Source organism: Globicephala melas, chromosome 3 (genome assembly GCF_963455315.2).
Source record: "Globicephala melas chromosome 3, mGloMel1.2, whole genome shotgun sequence".
Classification (NCBI taxonomy): domain Eukaryota; kingdom Metazoa; phylum Chordata; class Mammalia; order Artiodactyla; family Delphinidae; genus Globicephala; species Globicephala melas.
This window is the reverse complement of record NC_083316.1, coordinates 132,583,863-132,603,847: the sequence shown is the minus strand read 5'-3', so window position 1 is coordinate 132,603,847 and position 19,985 is coordinate 132,583,863. Positions and strand designations below refer to the sequence as shown.

General features: G+C 43.2%; 1 protein-coding gene across 3 annotated transcripts in view; it reads right to left on the bottom strand.

Annotated features, from left to right (window-relative positions):
- Positions 1–7,632: 7,632 nt before the first annotated feature.
- CYFIP2 (cytoplasmic FMR1 interacting protein 2) overlaps positions 7,633–19,985 on the bottom strand; it is a 131,683-nt gene continuing 119,330 nt past the window's right edge. For all 3 annotated transcript variants that reach the window (XM_060296541.1, XM_060296543.1, XM_060296542.1), the window contains 3 exons: positions 14,541–14,779; positions 12,841–12,988; positions 7,633–10,592 (listed from right to left, as the gene is read on the bottom strand). In XM_060296541.1, coding sequence (XP_060152524.1) covers positions 10,425–10,592; positions 12,841–12,988; positions 14,541–14,779 — 555 coding nt within the window. In that variant the 3' untranslated portion in view covers positions 7,633–10,424. The remainder of the gene's footprint in view (positions 10,593–12,840; positions 12,989–14,540; positions 14,780–19,985) is intronic.

Below are 19,985 nucleotides of genomic sequence, written 5' to 3'. Positions count from 1 at the left end.
GGAGACTACGTGGCAGCTGCGGATGGGCTGAACCCAGGAGATCAGTCCCTTCCCCACTGCAGCCCCGATGAGTCCAGCGAGCTTTCAGCAGCTCAGGGCTGGGCTCCTTGCCAGAAGTGTCTAAGAAATGCCCCAACCAGGGGCTCTTTGATTTCCCCCTTTCCTGTTGGTCTGAAACACCAGAAGGCAGAAATCCCTGGGTTTTATTCTAACTAATGAGGGTGGAGCTTAGGGACCGTATATTTTTAGCTCTGATAGCATCTCACAGCATATTTTCCCAGGGAAACCCTCTGCCTTCCCCATTCTGCCGGAAGCTCCGGGCTGCCCAGACGAGCAGCATCTGGGAACGTGGGGAACAGGCTGAGAGGGGAGCACAGACTGAGGAAATCAGAGTAAATCAAACCAGATGGGGAAGTGGGGACTGGCTTTGGGGGCTGGTTACTCTCCTCTCACCCAGAGGGAAGTGTGTCTTTGTCCCTTCCCACCTCTGGTTTATTCACTTCAGGGGAATTGAAGGCAGGATCTGAGCAGCCCCCTCCCAACGTCTGCAGGGTCAGGGGCAAAAGTACCACATACCAGATGTCTTTAAATAAGTAAGAGTTCTAAATCACACTATTAAACTGTTATGAAATACAATCTGTCTTCCTAAAGACAAAACACACTTTTAAAACACAAAATAAGGTATATATAAAGTCATGGGTTTTATATGGACTATAAGTTGGAAAAAATTCCAAAGATGACTGAATTTAATTACCATTGTGTATTTCTGGGTGTTCTGCTCTTGGGGCAGTGGTATTTGCTTGGCTAAAATAAAGAGATATATAATTCATACGTTAGTATGTATTTATTCTATAAAATTTATTTTTCTTGCCTTCATTTTAACATTATTATGGTTTTATAATCAAGATTCCCACACCCATGCACCTATGGTCAATTAATCTAAACAAAGGAGGTAAGAATACACAACGGAGAAAAGCCAGTCTCTTCAATAAGTGGTGCTGGGAAAACTGGACAATTCCATGTAAAACAGTGAGATTAGAACATTTCCTCACACCATATACAAAAATAAACTCAAAATGGATTAAAGACCTAAATATATATATTTAAGACCTGAAACCATAAAACCTCCTAGAAGAGAACATAGGCAGAACACTCTTTGACATAAGTTGTAGCAGTATCTTTTTGGATCAGCCTCCTAAGGCAAAAGAAACAAAACCAAAAATAAATAAATGGGGCCTAATTAAACTTAAAAGCTTTTGTATAGCACATAAAACTGTCGACAAAACGAAAATACAACCTATGGAACAGAGAAAATACGTGCAAACAATATGACCGACAAGGGGTTAATATCCAAAATATATAAACAGCTCATACAACTCAATATAAACAAACAACCCAATCAAAAAATGAGCAGAAGACCTGAATAGACATGTTTCCAAAGAAGACATAACAGGTGACTAACAGGCACATTAAAAGATGCTCAACATCAATAATTATTGGAGAAATGCAAATCAAAACCACAGTGAGATATCACCTCACACCTGTCAGAATGGCTATCATCAAAAAGTCTACAAATAACAAATGCTGGTGAGGATGTGGAGAAAAGGGAACGCTTGTACATTGTAGGTGGGAATGTACATTGGTGCAGCCACTACAGAAAACAGTATGCAGGTTCCTCAAAAAACTGAAAATAGAACTACCAGCAATTCCATTTCTGGGTATATATCCAGAAAAAAACGAAAACACTAATTCGAAAAGATACATGCACCCCAATGTTCACAGCAGCACTATTTACAATAGCCAAGATATGGAAGGAACACAAGTGTCCATCAACAGATGAATGGATAAAGATGTGGTACATACATACAATGGACCACTACTCAGCCATAAAAAAGAATGAAATTCTGCCATTTCCAGCAACATGGATAGACCTACAGAATATTATGCTTAGTGACGTAAGTCAGACAGAGAAAGACAGCACTGTATGATATCACTTATATGTGGAATCTAGTAATGAAAACAAACAAATGTATATAGCTAAACAGAAAGAGACTCACAGATACAGGAAAAAAAAACACAAAAAACGGTAGTTACCAATGGGGAGAAGGAAGCAAGGAAGGGCAAAATAGGGTATGGGATTAAGACATATAAAGTACTATGTATAAAATAGATAAGCAACAAGGATATATTGTATAGCACAGGGAATTACAGCCATTAACTTGTAACAACTTTTAATGGAGTATAATGTAAAAATACTGAATCACTATGCTGTAAACCTGAAACTAATATAATATTGTTAATCAACTATACTTCAATTAAAAAAAAAAGATTCCCTCTGCTCCTGCTTTTATTGAGGTACAACTGAAAATAAAATTTTACATATTCAAGGTGTACAAAATGTTTTGATATATGAGTGTACTGTGAAATGATCATCACAGTCAAGTTAATTAACACATCCATTACCTCACATAGTTACCTTTTTTGGGGGGGTGGGTGTGGTAAGAACACTTAAAATCTACTCTCTATCGTCAAGATTTTTATATAATTTGTATTCTATTGTCAGTAATGTCAAATTAGACAACCTTCCTTGAGTCATTAAAACTCAAACTTTTTAAATTGATTTCAATATGAAGAAATTCTGTTCTGATAAGGGGTAGCACCTGAAATTATCAATAAGGTTTTTAAAGCAACACTTAGATTCAGAAAACGAACTATGCATTTTATACAACTACTCTTGGGGTCATGTGTAATTATTATTACAGAAAATATTACACAACATTCGTATTTTATCAAATAAATTTATTATATAAATAATCCCTTACATTACAGTTTTCATTGCCTTTTAAAGCAGTATCTAGAGGGTACAGTATTTCCTGAATTGTTCTTTCAAATCTTTCAATTCTGGAATATTATGAGAAAACCTTCCTAAAAGCAGTACATGGCTCAGTTTGTTCCGACCTCCCTCAATCAAGACGATACTTTGACCTATAGTGGCCAAAAAGTAGTTTGTAAACAGGTTAGTTTGGAATTATTTGTATGTGAATCATCTTCTTCCTAGTCATGCAAAATATTTTTCTTTCATTGTTTGTGTATCTTTATATTTCATTGGAAGGCCATTCCTGTTGCATATTTCACATGCATTTTCATTTGGGAAAGCCAGTTTCTCTAAAATTTATAAAAATATGTTTTGACCCTCTTAGACAAATTTAGATGCCCTTGGTTTTTTGTGATGTTAATAATAGTAAGCAATAGTTCACAGTGAGTGTATAGTGACTGTAAATTCAAAGTTAATTTTATTTCCCCCCAAGACCACAGCTCACTCTTTGAGGACTTCTGTGATCTTACTGAACTCTTTTAGTGCATTTTTTTTTACCTTGTCTAAACTAAATCTAATTACTTTAACAGTATTTTGTCAGCAATTTCATCGAGTGTGTAAAAGCGGTTTTAATGAAAAATCTGATATGTGTTTCATCAAATGTTCTATCTCTGAACAGCTCCATAAAATATTGTACACGACCTTTTTTGTTCCCCCCAAAACTGACATTAGAGACACAGTTGTAACCAAGTTTCCTAGTCACAAATTCAAACTATGTGCTGGATGAGGCACAAAAAAAGGTTCATGGGTTTTCAGCTAAAAATGCCAATTCGGGGACTTCCCTGGTGGCGCAGTGGTTAAGCATCCGCCTGCCAACACAGGGGACACGGGTTTGAGCCCTGGCCTGGGGAGATCCCACATGCCGCAGAGCAACTAAGCCCGTGCGCCACAACTACTGAGCCTGCACTCTTGAGCCCGCGAGCCACAACTACTGAAGCCCACGCGCGGAGAGCCCGTGCTCCGCAACAAGAGAAGCCACCGCAATGCGAAGCCCGTGCACCACAGCAAAGAGTAGCCCCTGATCGCCGCAACTAAAAGAAAGCCTGTGCACAGCAACGAAGACCCAACACAGCCAAAAATAAATAAATAAATAAATACATAAATTTATTAAAAAAAAAAAAAGACAAATCGTAGGCTAGCCGTCTTTTCTCTTCCTACAAGCCTCTATGTGGAGGCTTGAAAATAGTTAGCATTCAAGAAGTGTTTCTCAAGCAATGGCATCCCAGCCTTCAAACAGTCCAGGGCCCCAGACACAGCACCTTTCCCAGATCTATTCTCTTCTCCATTGTTATGGGTTGAATTTCTCTCCCAACTCAACTCATATGTTGAAGCCCTAAATCCCAGTACCTCAGAATGGGATTCTATTTGGAGATAGAGTCTTTAATGAGGAAATTAAGGTAAAAGGAGGTCATATAAATGGGCCCCAATTCAATGTAACTGGTGTCCTTAGGAAATTATGACACAGACACAGAGGAAAGACCATGTAAAGACACAGGGAGAAGACAGCCATCTGTAAGCCAAGGAGAGAGATCTTAGAAGAGACTAACCCTGCTGACACCTTGATCTTGGACTTCTAGCCTCCAGAATGGTAAGAAAATAAATTTCTGTTGTTTCAGCCACCTGGTCTGTGGTATTTCGTTATGGCAACCCTAGCAAGCGAATCCACTCAACTACCCTATGCTCTCCTGTCATGAAAATGCTTCCTCTTTCCACCTGAATTCCTTCAGTACTTTGCCAAGTCCCTGCTTTCCCTAATTGTGCCCAAGGGTCAGGACTGCCCATGTGTAAGTGGTTCTTCTCCTGTGGGAATTTAAAAAACTATCTTAACATGGATTTCCACATCCTCAGTCCAAGAGTTTTCAAAGAATGTTTCATGAGGGAATCATTAGTGGTGCAGAGAAAGGAGTGTCCCAGGTCAGAGCCATCTGGGAGACGTGGTGTTAATCCAGGCTGATTAAGCTCTGCAGGACGTCACAGCACTGCTGACCTTCAAGAGGGGAGAGAGCACAATGCATTCCCCCAATTTATTTGAACGTGGAATCTTCTTTTCACTGTGCATTTCTCCAGACTCACAGTGCTCAATGGCACTAGATCAAATATACCAGCCCTAATGATGAGAACCCTTTGAGGTGGTGACACATGGCTGAGAAAGATTTTGAGCTTGTGAAGCAGTCAGCCTCTTCAAGGTACACCAGTAGGAAATGACCTAGAATTGGGAAACCAGAGCTTGAAGGGACCTTGGATTATTTTGTCCACCTTGAAGATGAGGAACCTGAGGCCCCAAGAGATTTGAGGGCTTCCCAGGCTGCAGCAGTGGGGGCCACTAATGCCCTAGAACTCATCTCTGTTGGCAGTCTTCAGGAAAGCAGGCGCTGTGTAACACAGGAGGCTCCAAGCACTGGTGCTGGTCTTAAACATATCCTTCTAGTGATCTTCTACTGCCATCCTTTCCGATGAGTGTGAGAGGTCTCCAGGTGCCTTCAGCCTGGGAACTTCCTTGCCACTATGCTGGGTCTCTCCTAATACCAGGCTTAGCTCAATCTTACTGACCCAAAGCCCCCCAGAAGTCCAGTAATCAAATTCCTAAGTCTAGTTTTGGGGTCCAGACTGGCGGATCAATTTACTATAGTGTAACAGCAAAAGCCCATCCTTTGGAACTGGGTTCATATTCCAGCTTTCACTTAGTAACTGTGTGAAAATAAACACACTGTATAGCCCCTTTGTCAAAGGTGGGATATAACACAAAAAGTGATGGTGGTTGATTCAAAGGAATGGATGGATGAATGGGATTTAGCATGGTGCCCACACACATTAGGCCTCATTAAATATTAGTTCCCATGCTTCCTCTTAAAACTAGGGATATATTGATAAATGATATATATGGAACAGGACAGAAAGCCCAGAAATAAACCCATGCACTTATGGTCAATTCATCTATGACAAAGGAGGCAAGAATATACAATGGAGAAAAGACAGTCTCTTCAGTAAGTGGTGCTGGGAAAACTGGACAGCTACAGGTAAAACGATGAAGTTAGAACATTCTCTAACACCATATACAGACATAAACTCAAAATGGATTAAAGACCTAAATGTAAGACCAATAAACTGCTAGAGGAAAACACAGGCAGAACACTCTTTGACATAAACTGCAGCAATATTTTTTTTGGCTCCGTCTCCTAAAGCAAAGGAAACAAAACCAAAAGTAGACAAATGGGACCTAATTAAACTTATAAGCTTTTGCACAGCAAAGGAAATCATCGACAAAACAAAAAGACAACGTACTGAATGGGAGAAGATATTTGCAAATGATACGACTCATAAGGGGTTAATATCCAACACACCTAAACAGCTCATACAACTCAACATCAAAAAAACAAACAACCCAATTAAAAAATGGGCAGAAGAACTGAACAGACATTTTTCCAAAGAGGACATGCCGATGGCCAACAGGCACATGAAGAGATGCTCAATATCGCTAATCATCAGGGAAATGCAAATCAAAGCCACAATGAGCTATCACCTCACACCTGTCAGAATGGTTATCATCAAAAAGAACACAAATAACATGTTGGCAAGGATGTGGAGAGAAGGGAACCCTCCTATCCTGTTGGTGGAAATGTAAATTGGTGCAGCCAATAAGGAAAACAGTATGGAGTTTCCTTAAAAAACTAAAAATAGAGCTACCATATGATCCAGCAATCCCACTTCTGGGCATATATCCGGAAAAGACAAAAACTCTAATTCGAAAAGACACATGCACCCCAATGTTCACAGCAGCACTATTTATAATCGCCAAGACATGGAAGCAACCTAAATGTCCATCAACAGATGAATGGATAAAAAAGATATTATATGTGTGTGTGTATATATATTGGGTTGGCCAAAAAGTTCGTTTGGGTTTTTCACATGACCTGATGGAAAAACCCGAATGAACTTTTTGCCCAACCTTACGCTCACCACCCCCCGCCCCCACACACAAAATGGAATATTACTCAACCGTAAAAAGAACAAAATAGTGCAATTTGCAGCAACATGGATGAACCAAGATATTTTCATACTAAGTGAAGTCAGACAGAGAAAGACAAATATCATATGATTTCACTTATATGTGAAATCTAAAAAAAAGATACAAATGAACTTATTTACAAAACAGAAACAGACTCATAGACATAGAAAACAAATTTATGATTACCAATGTGGGGAGGGAGGAAGGAATAAATTAGGAGTTTGGGATTAACAGATACACACTACCATATATAAAACAGAAAAATAACAAACACCTGTATAGCACAGGGAACTATATTCAATACCTTGTAACACTCTATAATGGAAAAGAATCTGAAAAAGGATATATATGTATAACTGAATCACTTTGCTGTACACCTAAAACTAACACATTGTAAATCAACTACACTTCAATTAAAAAAATAGAAAACAAATAACAACAACAACAACAAAAAACCCAAAAAACAAAACTAGGGATATAGTTTGTAGAGTTACACTGTCAGACTATGAATCCCCTAGGCTCAGGCACCATCTCCGATATCTTGCCCAGTGCAAGTCAATTTGTAAAGATTTAATTCCTCCAGTGAGAAAGGAAAACAAGCCATTAGTTTAGGGCGCAATGTGCTTTGTCTTCTTTATCTTTATCTTCCTCCATTCCCTTTCAGGTTGTATCCTTAGTCATCAGTTTTCATGTGGCCTTCCACAGATCAACGACGACTAGAATATGACCCGGAATCAAGACAAGATGCTCATTTCACTAGTTTGGAAGCAGTTTTAATGGAGATGGAAATGTTTATCAACTCAACACAGGTACCCCAAAATACAAAGCAAAATATCATCTTCAGCTGCATAGCAAATATGATTTAAGAATTTAACATCATTATTTGATCACAAGCGTAAATATAATTCACCATAAATAAATGTAAATTCATTGTACAAAAATCCCCAACAACTCTTAATACAAATATGGTACATTTGACAGTTTCTGAAACAGAATTTATTTTAACCTTTTAAAACCTAAGTTTTTGTTTTTCCTGGTTCTTAGATACACAAAAAATCAAAAGTGGGGGTGGGCAGTAACACCAGGAAGGAAAGAATTATTAAACCCTTTCGGTGTTCGTAAATCGATGCTGCTGGTGAGCCAGGGAAATGAACCGTCTCTCCTAAAGGTGAAGACCTCAATTTACTGGGATCAAACCTCTTGAGGATAATAGGATTCTACCCAGAGGGTCAAATTCAGGGCTATGGATGCAGGGTGGGAGGGGTGAACTGTTGAAATAGCAATCTCATCCAACCGGTGATCCAAATCTCCGCAAAGCAATGGTCAAGGATTTAGAATGATCTCCAGGACTTATAGCCAGACTTAATCTGAGAGAGTGAGCCAGCTACTGTTCCCAGATAGGAATGAAGACTCGGAAGGCTCTGGAGCTTAGAAATTTTATGTGGGTTTTGAAGGTGAGTTTTACCTGGTGGTTCTCCCATGTCGTGTAATGCCTCACTTTTGCCTTTGGGATACCTCTATGGTCATCAAGAAGAAAAAAATGAGAAATCAGAATAGGAAGTGGCAGCTCCAGACAGGAGGATCTGACAGCTTCCACCCTGACTCACTTTCCTTCCCAACAAATATTTTCTTTCATGGCTCAGAGGGAGCTCAAAGCCCAAGGGTAGCAGTGCAGGGGGCCTCTACAGCAGTGGTCCTCAGACTTTCATGTGCAACAGAACAATCCAGCTTGTGGCAAGTGCAGATTTCTTGACCCTGCTCCCAGAGCTGTAGAATCAATGGGTGTGAGATGGGGCCCAGGAATCTGCATTAAACGTGCTAATCTCAAGAGGTCCTGATGTATGTGGCCTTTGGACCATACTTTGGCGAGCCCCACCTCTCCTCCCTGGTGAGCATGAGTGGGTAACACAAACCTCTTGCTATGGACATTTCTTTGCTCTTGCCATGGGGTTGAAGTGGGCCATCTGGTTAATGGCAACCATTTCCATTCATCTGCCCTGAGGGAGGAGATCATTACTGTTCTATTTTCTCTCTTTCTTTTCCTTCCTGGGCCGGGGGAGAAATATCCAATGTCTCACTTTATATGTTCTTACAAGCTCAGGGTCACAGATTCCCTTTGATGATGAGGTGCTCTGCAATGAGAAATTCACTTCCCAAAGGCTTCCATCCTTCTAAACAGTCTCCCCATGCTTGGTAGGAGATTCTGCAGGGAATTTTGGTTCAGGGAAAAGGAAGTAGACACGTCCCTTTGAGATATACCCCATACCTCAAAATCTAAGTTAAGGAACATCAAGGAAGTTGACAGCCAAAGATAAAATGTCTCCGGAATCTTTCAGCTTCTAGGACAACAAAAGTCCTGATTCACTAGAACAGGATTCCTCTTTGGGGTATATTTTGGTATTAAAAGCTCGTTGACAAGTATTATTTATATTCCTTACCTCCTTGACCCCAAGATGTTTCTGGCTTCTATTAAAATAACCCTTTAATATTTTCTTTCTTGTGACAGTTTTCCTTGATGAGAGATTCTGTGCCAAGAAGTGGCCCCTAATTTGGTCGCTGGCTAATGCTGTGGGCAGTGCATGCCTGGCCTGTTCAAAGCTGTAGCCCCAGTGTCCATTACCCTGTGCAACTTGGTGCTCACTAAGCATTTGCTCAATGAATAAAGGACCCTCTCACCATCAAGCAGATGAGGTGGTCTAATAGCTTTCTGTTTTGAACTATGGAATCCCTGGCTGTGTTCTTAAATACTGCTTCTACATAGCGGTTCTGACCATCTTCTTACCCCAATTCTACTCACCCATTCCAGTTGTGAATGCATTTCTGAATTCTCTCTAGGAGTGCCCTGAGAGGGGAGTCAGAATGTGGTTTTGGGAGTCCATGGAAGGTCAAAGGCAACACCACAACACCATCTACCATGGTACCAATACCAGGAACCTCGTCTCCCATTCACCATGGCTCTCAGCGCCTGGTCCAGGAGTATTCTTGGTGGTAGAATCCCTGGCGTCCAGAGCAGAAGAAGATGCCATCTTGGGAAGTGGAGGGAGGGAACCAGAGGAGGTGAAGATGCTAGGAAGTGGAAGCATGGCCAGGCTGACATCTTGGGGCATCACCACACTCTTTTCTCCATCTCTAAGACTTCAGTCCTGGGGTGGCACGTGGGCATTGGGTTGGAGGTCTCCATCTGAGGAGGAGGTCTTGGGAAGCAACCACAGATGTAGGGGACCACGAGATGGAGAAAGGGTAAAACTAGGGCTCTTAACACAGCTGAGGGAAAAAAAAGTAAAAAAGAAAAAAGCATACACTGCCCTGTTTCTTTTCTTTTCTTTTCTTTTTTTCCATTTACACTATGGAGAAACCACCATGGAGATGTTGTGGGAGAGCATGCACAGGCCCAGCCCTCAGGAGGTGCAGATGTGTTTGGGGAGGTTCTTGTTTCCTTCCAGGTCCATCCCACACACTGTCCAGTCAGACCCTGTTGCAGGCTGGTTGTGGCTTTCTCTCTCCTGCTTCTCCTCCAGGTCGAGGGTTTGCAGGACCTTCCGCCTAGCAGGTGGTGGCCAGGGACTGGTGGATGGGTGGTTGGAAGCAGCGCACATGCTCCACAGTGGAACTGTCCGTCTCCACGGACTTCATGTACTTATTCAGGATGGCAAAAACCTCATTGTTCAAGATCTGGTACTTCCTGATCCTGTCTGCCATCTTCTTCAGGGGCTGTAGAAGGACAGGGACGTGCAGGTTAGGGATGGGAGGAGGGGACAGAGAAATCAAGAGAAAGGGAAGAATTCAGTTGAGGGTGGGGTCCAGGGTCCTGATGCTTCAATGATCATGTCACTCTCTTGCTTAAAGGCCTTCTATGGGTGCCCAGAGCTTGACAGTGAAATGTGAACTTGACCATAAAACGCTTTGAGTTTCAAAACTTACCACAAAGCTGCAGTAATCAAAACATGTGGTTCTAGCATGAAGACAGACAAATGGACCAATGAAACAGACAGCCCAGATATAAACCCTTTCATATATGGTCAAATGATTTCTGACAAGGGTGCCCACAACATTCAATGGAAAAAGAATGGTCTTCTCAATAGACGGTGCTGGGAAAACTGGATATCCACACACAGAAGAAGTTGGATTCTTACTTTACACCATATACAAAACATTAGCTCAAAATGGATTAAAGACCTAAACATGAGAGTGAAAACTTTAAAACTCTTAGAAGAAAACAGAGGAAAAGCGTTACGACATTGAGTTTGGCAATGATTTCTTGGATATGACACCAAAGCACAGGTAATAAATAATAAATTGGAATACATCAAAATTAAAAACTTATTTGCATTAAAGGACACTATCAACAGAGTGAAAAGGTGACCCAAAGAATGAAAGAAAACATTTTCAAATCATATATCTGATAAGGGATTAATACCCAGAATATAGAAAGAACACCTGCAATTAAATAACAGCAAAACAAACAAAAAAAAACAAGCCAAATGACCCAACTAAAAAGTGAGCAAAACACTTGAATAGACATTCCTCCAAAGAAGATAAACACATAGCCAATAAGCACATGAAAAGATGCTAATATCACTAATTGCTAAGGAAATGTGAATCAAAACCACAATGAGATACCACTTCACACACATTAAAATGGCTATTTCCAAAGATACACAGAAAATAACAAGTGCTGGGGAAGATACAGAGAAATTGGAACTCCTGTGCATTGCTGGTGGGAATGTAAAATGGTGTGGTCACTATGGAAAACAGTATGGTGGTCCTCAAAACATTAAAATCAGAATTACCACATGATCCAGCAATTCCAATTTTAGGTATATACCCCAAAGCAATGAAAGCAGGGTCTTGAACAGTTATTTGTACACTCATGATCACAGCAGCACGATTCACAACAGCCAAAATGCGGGAGCAACTCAAGCGTCCATCGACAGACGAATGGATAAACAAAATGCGGTGTATACATACAATGGAATATTATTCAGCCTTTAAAGGAAGGAAATACTGACATGCTACAACAGGGTGAGCCTTAAACACATTATGCCGAGTGAGAATTCCACTTATACGAAGTACCTCTAGAGCAGTCAAACTCACAGAGAAAGAAAGTGGAAGGGTGGTTACCAGAGGCTGAGGGGAGGGAGAATGGCGAGTTACTGTTTCCTAGGCACAGAGTTTCAGCTGGGGAAGATGAAAAGTTCTGAAGATGGAGGTGGTGATGGTTGCGTAACAAGGTGAGTGAATTTAATGCAGTAAACAGTTAAAGATAGCTAAAACAGCAAATTTTATGTTACGTATGTTCTACCTCAAAGCAAACAAAAAACCTTGGAGGTGGCTCCTGCCTCTTTTTCCTCTCAGCAGGTCCTGCAGACCCACCCTCTGTTCCAGCCATACATCTTCATGCCTCTGTGCCTTTGCTCTAGCTGTTCCCTCTGCCTAGAACATTCTCCCCATCCCGCACCCCATTTTCTGCCTGGCTATTTGCAGCGGGTCATTCTGGACTTTGCCCAAGCATCGCCTCTAGGGGGAGCCTTCTGAGGCCCCTGCCCAGCCCCTCAGCCTGCTTTAGACAGCCCTTCTTGATGCTCCCGCAGCAGCCTTGCCTACCCGACACACGACAGCGGCGCTCATCCCATCCCCGTGGCTGCACAACTTTCGTGTTCAGTCAGAGTTTGTGCAGATGACGAAGCAGCATTAGCAGAGTCTCACTGGCACAGGGAAGGTGTGTTTCAGGTCTGGAGGCTGGCCCTGCCCTGCGGGGTGACGTGATTCATCCCAGTGGGTTACGAGCCAGTGACTCACGGCTTCTTACGAGAAGGTCACCAGCTGCTGAATGTCTCCGTACCTACCTGCTGCGGTGTGGGGAGCTGGCCTCCATAAGCAGCTCCCCCTCCTCTGCCGATGAAAGACCTGCTGGTCAGGCCTGGCCCCCACTCCCAGGACCCAGCCACGAGCTGCTTACCACATTCTTAATGATTTCATCCTTCCCGTCCTGCCTCTGTACTTTCAGCAGGTGGTAGCAGAAGTCGAACAGGTCGAAGCGACGCTGCTGGCCCAGCAGGACGATGATGGAGCAGCCAGCCCAGTTCAGGCCATCTCCGAAACACTGCCTGGGAGTGGGAGAGGAAGCAGCTGGAGTGAGAAGCAGGAGGCAGAGGGGGAAGGGACCCTCATCTTGGACCAGCAGTACAGCTAGTGAGCTGGCTCACCTCTGGGCCAATTCTCTTAATCTGTAGAAGGGGTACAAGGGAAGCTGTGAGTGTAGACTCATTTGTTCCTGGGACTGTGGTTATATTATAAGCCCTGCTAGCCATAAAGAGGTGTCAGTCTGTCACCCCACTAATGTAAGAAAAATCAGCTTTGAAGAAGACAAATTTGCAAGAAAAAAAATCCAACCAGTCTTTGAGATTTATGTAGCCAGTTAGAATTCTGATGAAGCTCTGTCTTGGCTCTGGAAAGGAACCAGAGAACACCTGGGAGGGGAAGGGTGGTTTCAAACCAGGAGACCAGCTGGCCAGTGTAGGTGGAGAGGGCAGGGACTGGGGGTGGGGGAGGGACACGATGGGGCATGAACAGACGCTGCTGGTGTGCAGGGCTGCCAGTCCTCTTGGGTCTGGTGAAGCCCAGCCTGCACGCCCCCAACTCTCAACAGCCACCTGGGCAATCTGGGAGGCCGTGGGGCATCTCTTGGCTGGATCGCTCGCCCCTGAATGCAGCGCAGCCCACTGGGAAGGTTTCCCAGCTTCCCCACCGCTGTCGCGGAAAGTGCAGCTGCTCTGGAAACAGCCTTCCCGTCCCACTCCCAGCACCACTCTCTCGGGGAGGCCTCTCTGGCCCCTGTGCGTGTTTCCTCCAGAGCTCCTGGCTCCTGGAGGGCAGGCCTTGTCTGCCCTCTTCACCACTCTGCTCTTGCTGTGTAGCTGGGTGAGTGACGGGAGAATGGGGCTCTGCTTCTGTCTTCTCTGAGAACAGGACTGGGTTCCTCTCAAAGGCACCCCTGCTTTTTAGGAGCAGAGGCCTCATGAGCAAGGTGTGGCCCACCTTCTGCCAGGGGAGCCTGTCTCTGTTCTACGACCCCTGGAGCTCTGCTGGGGTGGGCGGTGAGATCTTAATACCAAGCCCTCGCCAGAGCTCCCCCCCCCCTCCGCCCCTTCCATAGGCCCAGCTTCTAGTCCCGTGAAGACAGGCCCTGAGAGGTCCAAGGCCCCGATGTGCACACACTCCATGTCTGTCTTCAACCACTTGGAGCCTTCCCTGTGGGGTCCCCTTCTCCCCTCTAAGAGCTGAATCCTAAGCAGTGTTCCAGCTCAGCTGTCGTCTGTGAATTAAATTCCTATAATCCACTTGTCTCTCTTCATGGGCATCTGTTGTCCTTCCTGCCCTCGCTGCCAAGGGACCTCATTCGATGCACCTTATATCTATTTTCTAGTCTTCTCTTGGCCCTGTCAACCCCACATACCAGGAACTGTCTACTTTTGCTCTGCACAGATGCATGTCCGGCACCTAGAACCCTGATCGACATACAGCACGTGCTCAACAAACCGTTGTTGGACAACCTCGCCCCTGCCCTCCTTTCTGGCTGAGCTCTGGCTGCCCGATGGCTCTTCGGGTGGGGGATGAGCAGGTTGGAGGGGCGACCCCACCTTCCCTGGGGCTACTCACTCAGCTGTGAACTCGTTGGTCCCCACGGGGATGCAGTAGACGAACTGCATGGCACTCCACAGCCGGTGGAACTCCACGCACTCGTCGACGTGCATGACGCCGTTGGTGGGCGGGGGGCCCCGCCAGATGGGGTCCTGCAGGTAGCTCCGGATGCGGGTCAGGATGACCTCGAACATGGACAGGCCGCAGCACAGCCGCTCCTTGGTCAGGAGGTCGCCCTCCCGAGCGATGGCGATTTGCTGGGAACGGGAGAGTACATACACCTGCCAGTCACACCTCAGACCCCATTTTCTACCTCTCATCCGATATTCCCAAACCCCAGAGCTGGCTGCATCTGTAATTCATTCACCAGAACTGAGGTCTTGCCCAGAGCAGGGCACTAACTTTATAAACCTGAGTTCAATCGCAGGGGGAAGTCTTGGGGTAAGTAAAATCGAGGAGCCATTGCTAGAGGAATAGTATAAAAAAATTTGAATCCACCTATATAATGAAATGCTAGGTAGCCTTTGAAAAGACTGAGATGATGCTACTACTAGTACTATTGCTACTACTGTACTGTTACGACTACTAGCACACACTCACTGTGTGTGTAATACACCAGGCCCTGTTCTATGCATTCGTTAAGTACTTACCTTATTTACTCCTTACATAAACCCCATGAAGAAGATGCCATTATTATCCCCATTTTATTGAAGAAGAAACTGAGGTTCAGAGAGGCAGTCAGTGAGTGGAAAAGTTGGGATTTGAATCCTAGTAGTCTAGAGCTGTGGATTAAATTGTTAAGTGAATAGAGCAAGTTGCAGAAGAGGACGTGTACTACAATCCTATTAAAAGACATCAGTAACACAATCCCACAGACAGACACACAAAACTGTACGCATGTATGTGTGTGGGGGGGTGAGAGTGTAAAACATTCTAGAAGGATTAAGTCCCATCAGTTGTGGGAACAGATGGGCTTGGAGAAGCAGGTGGGGTTTTCACTTTTTACTATAAATACTTCTGTACAGTTGAATGTGCTACAATAAGCATATGTTACTCTTAAAAATTTGTCGCTGATTTTACAGGTTATTCCTCCCATTACAAGTTCTCTGACCACTGTTAACAATCTTCCTTAATAATTTAAACTGGCTTCTCATATGGCATCTGGTTAGTACATCTCTAATAATCAGCCAGCTAGACTAGTACTTCAAAACACATTACCGTCTGCAGGAGCAGAAAATATCTAGGGGTAGAGGTCTCAAAGCCATGTGCAAGGATAACAGATATTAACATCTAAGGTCCAAGTACAATCTCCAAATCTAGGGACAAAGCTTAAGAGGGCCGGCTTCAGAGACAGAGAGGTTCACAGGGCACTCCTGGGATCAGTTCCCCAGAGGGCGGGCCCGCCCGAGAGCTCAGTGTACAGTGTGGCTGGGTGGAGTCTGCCTGCCTGCTCCCTGCACGCTCCCCACACCCTACAGCCCCTAGAAAGAGGGCGGCCTCAATTAAATTAATCCATGAAGGGAAGTAAATCAGGAAACACCAGCGCTGGAGCCCTTTAGGAATGTGGGTCAGGAGTGTAGCTGTCATGACAGCTATAAACTGAAAGAAGTCTAGGACGAAAAACGTGAATTGGGGAAGAAGAGCTTACGACCTGTGTTTCAAACACAAGAGGGAACCCTGATTCACGGTGACTCATCTTGATTCTGGTGGCAGAGAAAGATCGCTCCAGCGCAGAGAAGCTGCCACAGTTAGCTAGAGATACTTATTTTCAAAAACCCTGACCCCAGTGCTTGACTCTGTTCTCATCAGGCAACTCCCTGTGGTAGTATCTGGACCCTGACAGGGCTCTCCACTTTAGAAAGAGAGTGCCTGGTACAGCGAAGATGCTCAGTAAATAAAGAACCCACGTCTGTTCTCGAGTCATGATTATTCTCCTTCAGAAATTAATACAGAGAGTTCTGGCTTACTTGTTAACCTGTGCATTTAGTTAGTCTGTATCAGTCCTCAGGGCCTGACAACTGTGGGAGGACCTAAAGAATTAGCAACAATGTTTATAAACCTGCAGACAGATTTTGAACTCTAATGACCCCCCGTCAACCAGAGCCAACCAAAGGGCCTTGACTGAAATGGTTAGGGGCTTTGCCCCTTTCCTGAAAAACTGTTTACCTTTATGGGTTTTCCTATGAGCTACAAGAGTAAAATCTGGAAAAAAAATTGTAAAAATGTTATAAGAAAATAAAAATCTCCCATAAATCCCATCACCCACAGATGAGCTTTCTTAAAATACTTATGTATGATTTATTTGTGTTTATGTATGTGAGCGTGTATATGTATCTATTTTAACACAGTTTGGGTCACACTATCTACATTGTTTTTTTCTCTTAAGATATTGGTACTAAAAAAAAATTTCCTTTAGTATATTCAGTAATATGGTTTTTTAATGGCTACATAAAATGGCCATTGACATACGTCATTTATTTAGTTCTCTATTCCTGTTGGTTATTTTAAATTGCTCGCAAGTTTTCATCATTATAGACAACTCCTAAGTAATTATCCTTATATATTACACTTTTTGAGCTTCTCTCTGGTTATCTTCTTAGGATAAAATCCTAGAACTGTTCAGTCAAAGAGTATAAGCAGTTTTAAAAGGCTTTTGTTACATAGTGACAAATTAGTCCCAAGAAAAGCTGAACCACTGTACACCTGTCTGTGTCAAGGCTGTTCCTTGTGCCTTTAGCAGTTACTTCATTATCATGAAGAAAAGTTCTTAGCCAACTTGCGAAATGAAGAGCTATATCCTTCTCTTTCACGTTTCACTGATCACTGGTAAAGCGGAACACTTTTTCTCCTGTTTGTTGGCATTTATATTTCTTAGGCTGTGAGTTTTCTTTCATGCCCTTTTTCTTTCTTTTTGCTTTTAATTATTTATTTATTTATTTTTGGCTGCATTGGGTCTTCGTTGCTGCATGTGGGCTTTCTCTAGTTGCGGTGAGCGGGGGCTACTCTTCGTTGCGGTGCGTGGGCTTCTCATTGTGGTGGCTTCTCTTGTTGCAGAGCACGGGCTCTAGGCACTCAGGCTTCAGTAGCTGTGGCACGCGGACTCAGTAGTTGTGGCTTGCGGGCTCTAGAGCGCTGGGTCAGTAGTTGCGGCACGTGGGCTTAGTTGCTCCATGGCATATGGGATCTTCCTGGACCAGGGCTCAAACCCGTGTCCCCTGCACTAGCAGGCGTATACTTAACCACCGCGCCACCAGGGAAGCCCTCTTTTTTCTTTTGATATGAGTGTCCTTCTAATCTGAAAAAGTGCACTAAAGATTGTTTGTTGCAGATACCCTCAATCTGTGACTTTGTGTTTCATTCATACATATATATATATATATATATACACACACACACACTATGTGTGTATGTTTAACATAAATTTTAGCCATTTCTGTTCCAGTCAGTGGGGAATTTTTTTCTCTCTCTTTCTGCCATTCTTTTCTGAGTTAACAAGGGTATAGAAAAAGCATCTGTGAAATCATGTGGAAACATATTTCTGCATGGAGTACTTTGATTACATTTAGGTTACTTTGGAGAAAAATATCTCCATGCTCGCTCTTTCCTTTCTGTTTTTTAGAAGCTTTTTACTTATTTGTTTATCACAGTGATTGTGAAAGGCAGCTCAGCTAAAAAGACAAAACAGCTATTCGCCCATTTTATAGATGGGAAAACAAAGACCAAGATATTAAATGTCTAGCACTAGATTATACAACAATTCAGGGGTAAAGCTGGAAAGAGGAGTCCTTCAACTCCCTGACAGAACATTAATTCATGATAGCACTGGGCAACAAACCAGGTCACCTCAATTTTTCCTAGAAACAAATACAAGCAATGCAATACAGTTAAACTCTCCCAACATTAAACATGTAGCAGAATTTCCCTGTCACCGACCTAGAAGTTATGTGAGTTCCCTGAACCCCAGCAAGCTTGGACGTTAATATTTTAAAAATGTTTCTCTGGTCTACAGGAGGACTAAGTTTTGGACTATTTCTTAAGGGCTGGGAGACTTATAAAACTGGCATTTCCTCTCCAGCAGAATGTCTAAGGCTTTTGTTTGTTAAACATCAGCATTTGACAAATTGAGATTTCTATCAGTCCCAAGGAAATAGTGTTCATCAGAACAGGGAAGGAATTCACAGACTTCTAAGTGGAAACACATGCCGAAGCCTGGGTGTGAGAGGCCAGATTCTTGTAGGATGACACCAACAGTGGAGCAGACACATTTGTATGTCGCTGGCTTGGGGGATTTCTCCCTAGAAGGCAATCTTTAGAGGATCTCCTGTGTTCAGCCCCGGAAGGCCAAAAAAGAAAATGCATATTTCACAGTATCTACATTCTCTCTGTGGTGACGAAAGAACCCAAATGTCACTAAATGTTTAGTCACTGTTTTCAGTAGGAGGTGGGTGGCCTGCAGGGGGTGTGGCTGGGGCTGCTCATCAGTGTGACACCTGGGCAGATGGGGCCCTGTCATGGGCTCCAACACTTGCCACGTTTTGCGAGAGAAGAGGCCGCCTTCCGCCCTCTGCGGAGGATGAGAATTCTTCTGATTCATGAGCTTTTGTGATGATAGGAGAGAGGACCTTAGGGATGCTAGTCCAAGAGCGGATCTGAATCCTAAACCTTTTCAACAGTCGGTTTTGGGTTTTGTGGAACAGAACAAGCCATACTGGCTTGTCTCGCTGCAGTGCCCTGTCTTCTCTTCTTCCTGAATTCCTACCCTGATCCGTGCCCTGCCCCACCACCAAATGCTTGATTCAACTTGAATCAACTTGAAAGGAGACAGCACATGCTGTTTGTTTCATCCCTTTCCCCCTCCAAAGTGTCTTCCTTCCTGACTGCCTGCACGGTTTGTGAGTTCTCCAAAGGCAGGGGTCCTGTTTAACTCATCTCCATGTTCAGGTTTGTAAAAATGAGTTTTAATTACAGATTTAACACCTGAGCTCATTCACCTTCAAAAATATTAGAACATTACAGATAAAGCTGCCTTCTTTGATCTCCCCACCCATCTCTGTCCCTTTCATCTTTCTTCAGAGGTTGCCACCATTATGAACTGGGTGTTTTTCATTCCCTAGGAAAAGTTTTACTTAATATGGTTTTTCGATATGTGTTTAAAAAAATACAAATAGCATCACACTCCATGACCTGTAGTGCAACTTGCTTTATTCACCTAACCATGTGTTTATGGTCTGTCCACACTGATGCATCTAGATCTGATTTTTTTCTTTTCATTATTATGTAGCAGGTATTCATCATTTGAATGATTTTACCACATTTTATTTAGTCAACACTCTACTGATTGACATTTAGGTTGTCTCCAGTTTTTTGCTTTAACAAACAATGCCGTGGTAAACATCTTGTGTTCCTGTAAGAGTTTTTTTTTAGCAAAGATACCCAGAGATGAGCTGCCGGTTCACAGGGCGT